This window comes from Agelaius phoeniceus, chromosome 13, assembly GCF_051311805.1.
Source record: "Agelaius phoeniceus isolate bAgePho1 chromosome 13, bAgePho1.hap1, whole genome shotgun sequence".
NCBI lineage: Eukaryota > Metazoa > Chordata > Aves > Passeriformes > Icteridae > Agelaius > Agelaius phoeniceus.
In genome coordinates this window covers 578,780-593,140 of record NC_135277.1, presented here as the reverse complement: position 1 = coordinate 593,140, position 14,361 = coordinate 578,780, and the positions used below count along the sequence as shown (strand labels likewise).

The 14,361-nt window shown below is 58.2% G+C and overlaps 1 protein-coding gene across 2 annotated transcripts in view; it reads left to right on the top strand.

Annotated features, from left to right (window-relative positions):
* Positions 1–14,361, top strand: part of FRMD5 (FERM domain containing 5) — a 63,674-nt gene that overhangs the window by 45,894 nt on the left and 3,419 nt on the right. For both annotated transcript variants that reach the window (XM_077185306.1, XM_054642056.2), the window contains exons 5-13: positions 734–831; positions 2,934–3,057; positions 3,672–3,759; positions 7,004–7,092; positions 7,871–7,934; positions 8,515–8,606; positions 9,579–9,653; positions 11,588–11,656; positions 12,219–12,325. In XM_077185306.1, coding sequence (XP_077041421.1) covers positions 734–831; positions 2,934–3,057; positions 3,672–3,759; positions 7,004–7,092; positions 7,871–7,934; positions 8,515–8,606; positions 9,579–9,653; positions 11,588–11,656; positions 12,219–12,325 — 806 coding nt within the window. The remainder of the gene's footprint in view (positions 1–733; positions 832–2,933; positions 3,058–3,671; positions 3,760–7,003; positions 7,093–7,870; positions 7,935–8,514; positions 8,607–9,578; positions 9,654–11,587; positions 11,657–12,218; positions 12,326–14,361) is intronic.

Here is a 14,361-nt window from a genome sequence, read left to right as displayed (position 1 = left end):
TCCAGGCTGAGGCCCCCGTGCAGGTGAGCTGCCCCTGCTTGCTGCCCTTTGAGGTGTGCCTGCAGCTGCAGCTGGAGCCTGGGCTTAAAATTCACTTTTCCCTGGTCTGACTGCACTCTAATACCAAGATCTCTCTTTAATGTATTTTATCTGTGAAAATTAATGGTTTACCTCATCATAAACTCAGATTTGAGCAATGAGGCATGACCGAGGACTGCAGAGTGCAAGTCTGGTTATTCAAATTAATTTCTGAGCGCTCCATTTTGCTCCTTTGCTCATGACTTATGTTCTACCAGCTAAAGATTTTCCCAAACGCCGCATGACGCAGCCCAAAATGTTACTTAGGTTTAAATTTATTGGAATGTGTAATTTTTCCAGCATAGTTTGTCCTTTATCCGGGCACAGAGACAGGGATGGGGAGCACAGGAGGCAGCTGGCCCTGGGTGATGCAGCGAGCATGCAGGAGGGATGTGGGTGCATACACCGAGACCTAGAAGGACACAGAAAGCTTGGGAAGGAGAAAATCACGTTTAGGGGAAGCTGAACACCCAGGGGAAATGCAGCAGGCACTGGTGGGCTCCAGATCATGAGACCCTGGCCAGGGTCAGCCCAGCAAGGGCCGCGTTGGGCTGCTGGGGGAGAGCAGGTGTCTGGTGGCAGGTACTCCATGTCCAATGGGCTGTTTGGGTAATCTGAGCTGTGCCTAATGAAGGGACTCTCCCCCTGTGCCCAGGTACCTGGTTTTCCTGCAGATCAAGAGGGATCTGTACCACGGCCGGCTGCTCTGCAAGACGTCGGACGCGGCGCTGCTGGCTGCCTACATCCTGCAGGGTGAGGCCCTGGCACAGCAGGGACTGCCTTTCCCTGCCAGGCCCCTGCCATCCTGCGCTGGCAGCAGTGACCAGGGCACCTGCAGTGAGCAGGGCACCTGCAGTGAGCAGGGCACCTGCCTGGGCTGGGCTGGGGGCAGTGAGGATGGTGCTGGGCTGGGGCAGTGAGGATGGTGCTGGGCTGGGGAGGGTGAGATGGGTGCTGGGCTGGGGGCAGTGAGGATGGTGCTGGGCTGGGGCAGTGAGGATGGTGCTGGGCTGGGGGCAGTGAGGATGGTGCTGGGCTGGGGAGGGTGAGGATGGTGCTGGGCTGGGGCAGTGAGGATGGTGCTGGGCTGGGGGCAGTGAGGATGGGCACTGGGCTGGGGGCAGTGAGGATGGTGCTGGGCTGGGGGCAGTGAGGATGGTGCTGGGCTGGGGAGGGTGAGGATGGTGCTGGGCTGGGGCAGTGAGGATGGTGCTGGGTTGGGGGCAGTGAGGATGGGCACTGGGCTGGGGGCAGTGAGGATGGTGCTGGGCTGGGGGCAGTGAGGATGGTGCTGGGCTGGGGAGGGTGAGGATGGTGCTGGGCTGGGGGCAGTGAGGATGGTGCTGGGCTGGGGAGGGTGAGATGGGTGCTGGGCTGGGGAGGGTGAGGATGGTGCTGGGCTGGGGCAGTGAGGATGGTGCTGGGCTGGGGGCAGTGAGGATGGTGCTGGGCTGGGGGCAGTGAGGATGGTGCTGGGCTGGGGAGGGTGAGGATGGTGCTGGGCTGGGGGCAGTGAGGATGGTGCTGGGCTGGGGAGGGTGAGGATGGTGCTGGGCTGGGGGCAGTGAGGATGGTGCTGGGCTGGGGAGGGTGAGGATGGTGCTGGGCTGGGGGCAGTGAGGATGGTGCTGGGCTGGGGAGGGTGAGATGGGTGCTGGGCTGGGGAGGGTGAGGATGGTGCTGGGCTGGGGCAGTGAGGATGGTGCTGGGCTGGGGGCAGTGAGGATGGTGCTGGGCTGGGGGCAGTGAGGATGGTGCTGGGCTGGGGAGGGTGAGGATGGTGCTGGGCTGGGGGCAGTGAGGATGGTGCTGGGCTGGGGAGGGTGAGGATGGTGCTGGGCTGGGGCAGTGAGGATGGTGCTGGGTTGGGGGCAGTGAGGATGGGCACTGGGCTGGGGGCAGTGAGGATGGTGCTGGGCTGGGGGCAGTGAGGATGGTGCTGGGCTGGGGAGGGTGAGGATGGTGCTGGGCTGGGGGCAGTGAGGATGGTGCTGGGCTGGGGAGGGTGAGGATGGTGCTGGGCTGGGGGCAGTGAGGATGGTGCTGGGCTGGGGAGGGTGAGATGGGTGCTGGGCTGGGGAGGGTGAGGATGGTGCTGGGCTGGGGCAGTGAGGATGGTGCTGGGCTGGGGGCAGTGAGGATGGTGCTGGGCTGGGGGCAGTGAGGATGGTGCTGGGCTGGGGGCAGTGAGGATGGTGCTGGGCTGGGGGCAGTGAGGTTGGGTGCTGGGCTGGGGGCAGTGAGGATGGTGCTGGGCTGGGGGCAGTGAGGATGGTGCTGGGCTGGGGGCAGTGAGGATGGTGCTGGGCTGGGGAGGATGAGGATGGGCACTGGGCTGGGGGCAGTGAGGATGGTGCTGGGCTGGGGCAGTGAGGATGGTGCTGGGCTGGGGGCAGTGAGGATGGCGCTGGGCTGGGGAGGGTGAGATGGGTGCTGGGTTGGGGACAGTGAGGATGGGCACTGGGCTGGGGGCAGTGAGGATGGTGCTGGGCTGGGGGCAGTGAGGATGGTGCTGGGCTGGGGAGGGTGAGATGGGTGCTGGACTGGGGAGGATGAGGATGGTGCTGGGCGCTCACCTGCGAGGCCACACCTGCACAGGGTGTCCCCAAGAGCAGCCCCTGGGCTCATCCGGCCCCTGCCCTCCTGCCTGCTCCTGCAGCTTGAGGAATTAATAAATTTGGGATGGTGACCATCTGCTGCCAGGTGACAGCCGCACAAACTGCAAAATTAATTGGATGCAGTTAATGCCTGGCAAAGGATCCCTCCAGTGGGGTGGGAGGGCATTCCTGGGCTGGCATGGAGATGGGCATGCACGCTGTGCTCTGCTCTTCCCCACTGGATCTGTCTCCCTCCAGCTGAGATTGGGGACTACGACCCAGGGAAGCACCCTGAGGGCTACAGCTCCAAGTTCCAGTTCTTCCCCAAGCACTCGGAGAAGCTGGAGAGGAAAATCGCAGAGATCCACAAGTCAGAGCTGAGGTAGGGGAGCTGCGGGGTCAGTGACAGCCAGAGCACCTCTGTGCCCCTTTGGGATTGTCACTCCTGTGTCACATGCAGCTGGGACCTGCCTCAGCCAGCATGGCCCAGGGGGCTTCATGGGGACAGGGACCGGGCACTCACAGCCCTGCTGCCCTCACCCCTCTCCAGGGACGTGAGCTGTAGAGACCTTCAGCAATCCCCACTATCCCATGGCACTGCTGCTGCCTCTGGAGCTGGGTCCTGAAGGGTTCCTGGGGATGGACGTGGGTTTATCTTCCCAAAAACCCATCAAAGCTGGGTCCTTGTGGGCCAGGGGCTGCTGCCCTCTGCCACCAAGCTCCCCTTTCCTTCCCCCCAGTGTTTGTGCTGCAAATAGGGAATCCCTCCCTGAATTTGGCAGGTGCCTTTTGACCCTTGCCAGTGCTGCCAGTTCAGCGTGGCTGCTGTGGATGCAGCTGGCAGAGAGGGTGGGCCAGGCTTCAGTGCTGGGCTCCTGCTGATCCCGTGAAAATGCAATGGGAATGTGCTGTGGCTGATGCTTCATCGCTAACAGAGCCCCTGCAGCTGCCTCTCGCCTCCCTGTCTGCCATGCAATCTCTTTTTCCCTCCTGCAGTGGGCAGACACCAGCTACTTCAGAGCTGAACTTCCTCAGGAAAGCCCAGACTCTGGAGACCTACGGGGTTGACCCACACCCGTGCAAGGTAAAGCAGCTCCTGAACCCACTCCTGGGGCTGCTGCTGGGGCTGGACTCCTCTCTGTGGCCAGTGCTGACCCGCTGAGGTGCTGGGGACTGTCCCCAGCACATTTGTCACCTGCCAGCAGCTCTGGGGCCGCGCTCAGGGGGCTGTGCTGGGGCCATCAGCCTTGTTCAGTCTCAGCCCCATCCCTGGCCAGGGTGAGAGCACAAGGGCAGAGGGGAATGCTCTGAAACCTCCCAGGGAAGCTCTAGGAAGGTGTTTTCAGCACAGACAGCTGCGACAGGGTGGTCGATGCCCTCCTGCAGAAGCAGGACTTGGGAGGCAAGAACAAGGTCAGAGACGTGGCTGAGGAGGCACCAGGCATTAATCTGGCTGGGACAGCCCATCCCTCTGCCCTGCCCAGCCCATAATCCAGTTTGCTGCTGGAAATGCTCTTTATTGACTGAGGATGTCACTGCCTGTGGCTCCCTGGTAATCCCATCACATGCAGATGGACGTGGGATACAGAGCAAACAGAAAATTCTGCTCTCAGGCAGTGCCTGTGCTGGGGCTTTTCCCCAGGGCTTTTCCCTGGATTGTGCCACATAAACACACAGTTGCAGTAAATCTGGGGGGTTCCCCGTTTGTGGGTAGTTTCTGAGTACCCAAGAGGTTGTTTTGCTCTGAATTCCCTCTGAAGCTGTGGTCTTGCCAGCAGCCACCCACCCGTGACCTTTGCTGCTGGAGTCAGGTAATTGCCATCCTTTTACTTCAAGAACCTTTTGAACATATTTGAGTTACACTAATTAGTGTTCCTATGAGGACAAACATACACTCTTGTATGTCTATCAGCAGAATTTGCCTAATTCATCAAGAGCTGCTGTTAATGTGCTTAAAGGACCTGGAAGCCAAAGTTAAATGAAGCTGATTCTTCTGTTCTCTCTTCCCCAGTGGACTGTGCAGAAGTTTGGATGAGGGTTTTTCCCTCAGCAGCCACCCTCAGTTCAGTGTCCCTTAACTCAATCCTCTCTGAAGTTTTCACGGTACTCTCATAGTAGATTTCTCCCCCAAAAAACAAACACAGAGGAAGATCTTCCTCTCACAGGGCTCACTGAGTCCTGGGTTGTCCTTGGTGCTTGTTTTGTATGTAAATCCCTGTAGGAATGTGTGTTTGTGTGTGAGAGAATAGCAGGGGTCCCTCTGCTTCTCTGTTTCTTGTGATGGACAGAACTTCTAGCCCGGCCAAAGAGAACCATGGAATGGTTTTGGTTGGAAAAGCCCTCAAAGGCCATCAAATCCAAACATCCCCCAAAGCCACCACTAACCACGTCCCTGAGTGCCACATCCACACATTTTCTTGAGCCCATGTGGGGACCTGTGCCCCGTGTGGCACCCTCAGGAGGACACATCCTTCTGCTGAGACTCTGCTTCCTTCCCTGGAGGTTTTCCCAGGTTTGGGGATGAGCCCTTTGGGCAGCCAGGCCTGAGCTGTGGCTGGCTGGGGCAGGGGCGCACAGGGATGTCCCACCCGTGCCAGGCAGGAATGTCCCACCTGTGCCAGGCAGGGATGTCCCTCCTGTGCCAGGCAGGGATGTCCCACCTGTGCCAGGCAGGAATGTCCCACCTGTGCCAGCCTGGGGATGAGTTTGGGCTGCTCCCCTTGGTGTGCAGGTGTGGGGCTGAGGGTCAGCACTCTCTGCCTTCCTTTGGCCATTCAGCCTTGACAGCTGAGATGGACTTTGCTTCTGAGCACCCTCCAAAGCCCTCTGGGGATCTGCTGGCCAAACCCCCAGGATGGATCCAGCCAGTGCTGCTGACCCACAGCTCAGCCTGTCCCCAGGAGCCCCTGGGATGGGGCTGAGGGCTGGCACTGATTGCTGGGTTTGGACTGGGACTGGGCTAAGGACTGGCACTGATTGCTGGGTTTGGACTGGCACTGGGCTAAGGACTGGCACTGATTGCTGGGTTTGGACTGGGACTGGGCTAAGGACTGGCACTGATTGCTGGGTTTGGACTGGGACTGGGCTAAGGACTGGCACTGATTGCTGGGTTTGGACTGGCACTGGGCTAAGGGCTGGCACTGATTGCTGGGTTTGGACTGGGCTAAGGGCTGGCACTGATTGCTGGGTTTGGACTGGGACTGGGCTAAGGGCTGGCACTGATTGCTGGGTTCAGACTGGGACTGGGCTAAGGGCTGGCACTGATTGCTAGGTTCGGACTGGCACTGGGCTGAAGGCTGGCACTGATTGCTGGGTTTGGACTGGCACTGGGCTGAGGGCTGGCACTGATTGCTGGGTTTGGACTGGCACTGGGCTGAAGGCTGGCACTGATTGCTGGGTTTGGACTGGCTCAGGAGTCCCTGGACTGGGCCAAAGGGCTCACACTGATTACTGGGTTTGGACTGGCTCGGTGCCACCCGGGCACTGGCTGGGCAGGGCTCCAAGGGAGCCGAGTACAGCTGGGGGTTATCGTGTTCTGGGTTAATTGCTATATATAATATACATATATTTAGGACTTGGACGTCAGCGATCCTTGTGAGTCCCTTCTGACTCAGGATATTCTGTGATAATATAATAAATAACAAAATTAAACTATATATATTATAGTAATTATATATACCAAATAAATAGCGTATATCTATTTAATAATTATATACATTTACACAGAGTAATATAGTTACAATATATATGTGTATATATATATATTAAAAATACACATTAATTGCAGCAATTACAACATGGTATTATATTAATAGCAGGAATTCTATAAATGTCAATATGGCATTTAATGTAGACAATAACAGGTAACTGACTCAGGATATTCTGTGATAATATAATAAATAACCATATTAAACTATATATATTATAGTAATTATATGTGCCACATAAATAGCATATATCTATATAATAACTATATATACCTACACGGAATAATAGTTACAATATATATACATACACATAAATATATATATATGTATATAAATATATAATATATAAAAATATATAAAAATAAATTATGTATTTTATATATAATATATATATAAATACATATTAATTGCAATAATTATAACATGATATTATACTAACAGCAGGAATTCTATAAATGTCAAGATGACATTTAATGTAGGAATTACAGATAGCTGTGGCACCCTGCTGGCAGCGCTGGCACCCGGGGCTGGGCAGTGCCTGGATCAGGGGCAGAGGGGACAGTGACGCTCCAGCTGTGCTGGTGGCCAGCAGCTGCACGAGCCCTGGCTGTTGCCTTGCAGGACGTGTCCGGCAACGCCGCGTTCCTGGCCTTCACCCCCTTCGGCTTCGTCGTGCTGCAGGGGAACAAGAGGGTTCACTTCATCAAGTGGTGAGTGCACCTTGTCGGGTGGTGAGCTCATTTCATCAGGTGGTGAGTTCATTTCATCAGGTGGTGAGTTCATTTCATCAGGTGGTGAGCTCATTTCATCAGCTGGTGAGCTCACTGCCAGTGTGAGTTCACTTCATCAAGTGTGAGCTCACTGCCAGTGGTGATTTTCCCCCAGGGGCTCCCCTCGCTCCCTGGGCATCCCTGGGGTGTCCAGGGGGTGTCCGAGGGGTGTCCGAGGGGCGGCCGAGGGGTGTCCGAGGGGTGTCCAGGGGGTGTCCGAGGGGTGTCCAGGGGGTGGCCGAGGGGTGTCCGAGGGGTGTCCAGGGGGTGTCCGAGGGGTGGCTGGCTGTGTGAGCACTGGGCAGTGTTTGGTGCACGCAGAGCTCTGATGCCCCAGGTCGTTGTTCCCTGTGTTTGTCCCCATTAAACTTCATCATTCCCCTGTCAGCTGCATCCCAAACGCCCCCGGGAGCCTTCTCAGCTGGGTCACTGCAGGATGCCCAGCTGTGCCTGGGCTGTGCCTGGGCTGTGCCTGGGCTGTGCCTGGGCTGTGCCTGGGCTGTCCCTGGCAGCTGGCACTGCCAGTGCCCATGGGCGAGCCCCCGCTGACCCTCAGCCCCAGCCCCGGCTCTGCCCCTCTCCAGCCACGGGTTTGTGAGCCAGGGCTGCTCTCAGCGCCCTGTGGCACCTCCTGGGATGGAAAGCAGGCTCTGGGAGCGCTGGGTGGGCTCTGGGCTGGGTTGGCTCAGCTCCCACCTGCCTGTCCTTGTCCCTCCAGGAACGAGGTGACCAAGATGAAATTCGAAGGGAAGACTTTCTATCTGTATGTAAGTCAGAAGGAGGTGAGTGCTGCCCCTCCCCAGGACATCCTGGGCACAGCGGGCTCTCTGGGACCACGGCAGCAGCACCACCCGGCCCTGCAGGGCAGGGACGTGGGGACAGCAGCTCTGTGCCTCTGCTGGGATCACCTCCCTGCTCCTGCTGCTGCCCAGGTGTGGGCATTGGAGCCCACAGCCCCCTTAGCCCCAGGCCAGGCCACACGGGGCCTCTGCCAGGGCCCCCTCAGCTCCTGGCCATGCCCTCCAGTTATAAACACCCTCGGGTTATTCCCAAGGTGCTTCTTCATTGCCATCATCCCTCAAAGTCAGACAGGACTCCTCTGGCTGGGGTTGGCTCCCACAGGAGCAGGAATTTTTAAACCCCCCTGTGTTTCTGGCTGTTCCCAAAGGCTGGGAGGTGTGGGCACATCTGCCCATCCCTCACACCAGGTGCTGCACCAGGCTGATCCCTGCAGCCCAAGTGGCTCCAGAGCAGGATCTGTCCCTGCCAGTGCCACTCTCTAGCTCTGTATACTCCACTCTTTGTCTGTGGGATGACCACCACTCCCTGTCCTCCCCCTGACTCCCTGTTTTTCTTCTTTAGGAGAAGAAAATTGTTCTCACCTATTTTGCCCCGACACCAGAAGCCTGCAAACACCTCTGGAAGTGTGGGATCGAGAACCAGGCTTTCTACAAGTACGTGCTGCTTTGGGGGTGTGCTGCAGCCCCCGTGGGGTGGTGCCCACCTGTGGGCTCCATCCAGGCACCAGGGTTGGTCACTGGCCATGTGGCACCTTGTCCCAGTGGTCACTCACTGCCGTGTGGCACCTTGTCCCAGTGGTCACTCACTGGCCATGTGGCACCTTGTCCCAGTGGTCACTCACTGCCGTGTGGCACCTTGTCCCAGTGGTCACTCACTGCCATGTGGCACCTTGTCCCAGTGGTCACTCACTGCCATTGGCCATGTGGCACCTTGTCCCAGTGGTCACTCACTGCCATGTGCCACCTTGTCCCAGTGCCCCTGACAGAGCCACCAGCCACCAAAAGCACTGGTGCCCTGGATGGGGTCTCTGCCCTCCTTTCCCAGCCCCTCTGTGCTCTTCCCTCCTCAGCAAACTCCCATCAGGAAATTATATCTAATTATTTGGGACGAAGCCCGGAATGCCAAGCAGCACCATCCTGTTCATGCCATTCTTAACCCAGGCCACTTTGTGCCTGGTAATGAGTTTTATTTTAATCAGCAAGCTGCGAGACAGAGCATGCGATGCATTCCCACCGGGAATTCTGCAATCAGCAGCTGCAATCAGCAGGTTTCACTCCTCATTACATGAACACGGAATGAAATTGCAATATTGCTTTACAAATCTCTCTGTGATTAATCGTGGCAGTGGATCGCTGCTGGGTCCTGCACCCTGCAGCTGGACCCTGGGCTGGCCTGAGGGGCTGCTGGGCACTCCTGGGGTGAGGGACCAGCTCCTGTGGGATGGGGGGAAGGTGGGATGGTCCCTCTGGTGAGTGCCCACCTGCCCAGGTGGGGCCGGGTCTGTCACCCTGCAGCTCCCAGGCTGTGAGGGGCTTTCAGACCCTGGAGAGTGCGGGTCCCTGCACGCAGGTGTCAATGCTCCCAGAGCTCAGCAGGACTCTCACAGCGCTCCTGGCCTGTTGCAGGTTGGAGAAGTCGAGCCAGGTGCGGACGGTGTCCAGCAGCAACCTGTTCTTCAAGGGAAGCCGCTTCCGCTACAGGTAAATCCTGCACAGGTAAATCCTGCACAGGTAAATCCTGCACAGGGAAATCGTGCACAGGGAAATCCTGCACAGGTAAATCCTGCACAGGGAAATCCTGCACAGGTAAATCCTGGCACAGGTAAATCCTGGCGCAGGTAAATCCTGCACAGGTAAATCCTGGCACAGGTAAATCCTGCACAGGTAAATCCCAGGACAGGTAAATCATGCACAGGTAAATCCTGGCACAGGTAAATCCTGGCACAGGTAAATCCTGCACAGGGATATCCTGCACAGGTAAATCCCGGCACAGGTAAATCCTGGCACAGGTAAATCCTGTACAGGGAAATCCTGAACAGGTAAATCCTGGCAGAGGTAAATCCTGCACAGGTAAATCCTGGCAGAGGTAAATCCCGGCACAGGTAAATCCTGCGCAGGTAAATCCTGGCATAGGTAAATCCTGCACAGGTAAAGCCTGCACAGGTAAAGCCTGCACAGGGAAATCCCAGCACAAGTAAATCCTGCACAGGTAAATCCCGGCCCAGGTAAATCCTGTACAGGGAAATCCTGGCAGAGGTAAATCCCGGCACAGGTAAATCCTGCACAGGTAAATCCCGGCACAGGTAAATCCCGGCACAGCTAAATCCCGGCACAGGTAAATCCTGCACAGGTAAATCCTGCACAGGGAAATCGTGCACAGGTAAATCCTGCACAGCTAAATCCCGGCACAGGTAAATCCCAGCACAGGTAAATCCCAGCACAGGTAAATTGTGCACAGGGAAATCCTGCACAAGTAAATCCTGCACAGGTAAATCCCGCACAGGTAAATCCCGCACAGGTAAATCCTGCACAGGTAAATCCTGCACAGGTAAATCCCAGCACAGAAGCAGCTGCTGGGTTTGTGTTCCTGGGTGCTCCTTGGGGAGCAGCCTGGGGCTGCAGCGGCCCAGGGACATCTCAGAGTCTTCCAGAGATCCCCAATGGCAGTGCTGATCCCACCCGGCCACCTCTGCCTCTGTCTCTGTGTCACAGAGGCCACCCCTGTCCCCAGCTCCCAGGAGAGGGTTTGGAGGGACAGGAGTGGAGGATGGGAGATCTGGGGGTACAAGGTGTGAAACAAATCACCAGTGTCCCTAAATTCCTGTGCTGAGCTGCTGGAGTGAGAGCCTGGACTGGGGACATCCTGTCTACAGGATGAGGCACCCCAGCATGTCCTCTCACCAAGGCGCACAGTGCTGGCACCCTCCTCGCTGGCAGGGCAGGACCTGGGTGCCCATGGTGTGTCCATCTCACACACCATGAGGGGAGGTGACCCCTGGTGTCCAGCATCCCATGCCAGAGCAAGCAGCAGGATTTGGTGGCAGAGGTGTCAGCTCAGGTTCCCCCATCGCCCCCATTCCCCTGGAGGAAACATTTCTGCTTTCCCCGGGAGCTGTGTGGGGAGGGGCCCAGGCCGTGCATGGGCCCTCTGTGTTCAGTCTGAAGAAGCATGCTTTGAATACATGTACCAAGCATTTTCCAGAACGTCCACACCAATGTTAGCACTGGGTTATAGGTACTACTTTAACCAGGAACATGAAAAACAGTCTTCCTGCAATGCTTTTCATGGTGGGCTTCCTGTATATGTTACCAAACCAGGAGAAAGCAGCTGCCTGTAGCTTTGATCATGATTTCATTTTACTTTTCTGTGTAATTTTTTTTTTACTTCTCTTGTACCATCTCCTTTGGAATTCAAGGAGTTACTTGTAGGGAATGCTAGATGGAAAGGTGTACAGTATAAAAATATGCTGGTTTGCAGAGCACAAAATGAGATAAAATAAGAACTTATAAAATCTAGTGGAAGCCAGAATGACAGTAGCTGTGGAAGGAGCTTGGGGAATTTGTACTGGGGTGCCCAGGTGGCTGCCAGGGCTGCGCTCCTGTCCTCACCTCTGCTGCTCTTGACCCACCTGCAGTGGCCGTGTCGCCAAGGAGGTGATGGAGTCCAGCGCCAAGATCAAGAGGGAGCCCCCCGAGATCCACCGGTGAGAGCCTGGGGTGGGAGCGTGGCCAGAGGGTGCTGTGGGCCCAGGACATTGCTGTGAGCCCAGGCTGGGACTGTGACTGGAGTGGGAGCATGGTCAGAGGGTGCTGTGGGCCCAGGGTGGGACTGTGACTGGGGTTGGGAGCATGGTCAGAGGGTGCTGTGGGCCCAGGGCATTGCTGTGAGCCCGGGCTGGGATTGTGACTGGGATTGTGACTGGGGTTGGTCAGAGGGTGCTGTGGGCCCAGGACATTGCTGTGAGCCCAGGGCGTTGCTGTGGGCCCAGGGCGCTGCTGTGGGCCCAGGGTGGGAGCGTAGCCAGAGGGCTGCTGTGGGCCCAGGGCATTGCTGTGGGCCCAGGGCATTGCTGTGGGCCCAGGGCGTTGCTGTGGGCCCAGGGTGCTGCTGTGGGCCCAGGGTGGGAGCGCGGCCGGGGTGGGAGCGTGGTCAGGGCACTGCCCTGTGCCCGGGGTGGGAGTGTGCCCAGGACGCTGCTGTGTGTCCACAGTAAGGGCTTTCTGTGCCTGTTCTGGCCCTGACCCTGTCCCCACTGCTGTCCCCAGGGCCGGGCTGGTGCCCAGCAGGAGCTGCCCCTCCATCACACACGGCCCCCGGCTGAGCAGCGTGCCCCGCACCCGGCGGAGAGCCGTGCACATCTCCATCATGGAAGGTAGGACACGGGGCAGCCCTGGGGCACAGGAACACATGGGCAGGGGCACCTGCAGGGACAGGGGCACATGGACAGGACACCTGCAGGGGCACACAGACACAGGGGCACACGGACACCGGTGTGCACACAGACACAGGTACACAGATGCATGTACACACAATGTGCGCACAGACACTCACACGTGCACACACATGTGCACAATGTCCAGCTGAGGCTGCAGCCCTGGTGGCTTGTCCTCAGCAAAGCTGGTGTTCCACCAGGCTGGAGCGGGGAGGCTGCTCCTCCCCAGGCTGGGGCTGTGTCAGAGGAGAATGCACTGGGAAGAAGGTCTGGCAAAAGGCAAAACACTGGGAGCAGCTGTGGAGGTGTCCCACAGGGCTGGGGACATGCTGTTGGCTGTGGCTGTGCTGCTGGTGGTGGCTGTGTTACCTGCTGGTGACAGCAGTGTCCAACTCCCAGTGACGTGGCTGTTCCTGGCCCTGGATGGGGCCAGTCCTGCCCCAGCACAGCCACCCCCATCCTGGTCCCGGTCCCAGAATGCACACAGGGACAGGGACTGTCTGCCCCATGGGCAGGATTTAACTCCACCAAGGGATCCCTGGGTAGGTGGCTGTGCCAGTTTTGGGGATGGAAGCAGACAGGGTCACCTCTGCCACCCAGTTCCATGTGACAGCCTGTCCCCCAGATGCCGCTGGGAAGCAGCCAGTGCATGAAATCACCTCCCACCATAAATCACCCCGAGCTGGTTCCACCCCTTTGCTTTTCCTCACTCTCACCTCAGCTCGGTCCCGTGGGAATGCGGGTGCCCAAAATAGTGCTGAGCCCAGGGCCGGCAGCAGTGCCGCTCTCAGAGCGTCCCCGCGCTCCCCGTGTCCCTGTGCCACCATGGTGAAGTGCCTGGTAAGGATCAAGACCCGGGTCAGTGTGCACCTGTGGCTCATCAACCACTGCTGCCGGGCGGTGCGGGTGCGGGTGCTGGCGCTGGGGCCGCGGCTGCTGTCCCGGGCCCTGGGCATCCTGCCCCTGCTCCCCGCTGCCCCCGGCCTCCACGATCCCTGCAGCCCTGGGCACCCACCTGAGCCAGGTAATGCTGAGCTGCAGGGTCTGGGCTCTCCTGGAGCTCCCCGGGGTTCCCATGGACTGGTCCCATGGTCAGCTGGTGGGGCACAGGAATATGGGGTGCAGAAATGTGGGGCGCAGGAATGTGGGGCGCAGGAATGTGGGGTGAAGGATAGATATGCATGGCAGGGAGTGGGCTGGGGTCTCCGAGGCTGCCTGGACTCCAGGTTGTTGTTACCACAGAGCAGCTCTGATGGTGAGGCTGGACTCGGATTTCCAGGATTTCCCAGCTTCTGCTGCCAGTCCCGTGGGAGCAGATGGCAGGAGGGTTTGGGTCTGGGGGCCAGCCCTGCTGTCACTGCGGTGATGAGCAGTGGCAGCCCCTCAGGGGCTGTCCCCCGCGTCGGGGACACAGCGGGTGCCATGGGGAGCGTTCCCATGAGAGGGGAGAGCGCAGAGCGGGCAGGGTGAGAGCGTGTTCCCTCCTGTGCCCAGGAGCACAGCGTTGCTGTGGCACTCACCCGGGCAGCGCTCACCAAGGAGAGGCTGCAAATCCCCGGGAATGCGGCCGGATGAGCTCCGGGTGCTGCCCTTCACCCCCCGGCAGCCGGGCCATGGTGACAGCATGTCGAGGTGCTTTAGTGCACTGCGCTCTTTCCCGGTGACAGCTCCAGCCCCGTCCCTCTGCAGCCGCCTGCAGGGTGGCCCTGGGGACCAGCAGGTCCCCAACATGACCTTCAGACACCCTCCCTGGAGCTGGGGCCCCTTCAATGGCAGAGCTCCTACCCCCCCCGCCTGCCAGAACTACCTGAAACAAGTCCTTTATGTGCACGGTTTCTTGGAATTGGGGATTTAGAGGAGATATTGGTAGGGGCAGGAGTTCCTTGGCACAAAGGACCAAAGCTCAGCCTGGTACGGGGCTGGGAGCTGGCACAGGGGCTGGCACAGAGCTCCTGCCACGGCTCCTGCTCGGGTGT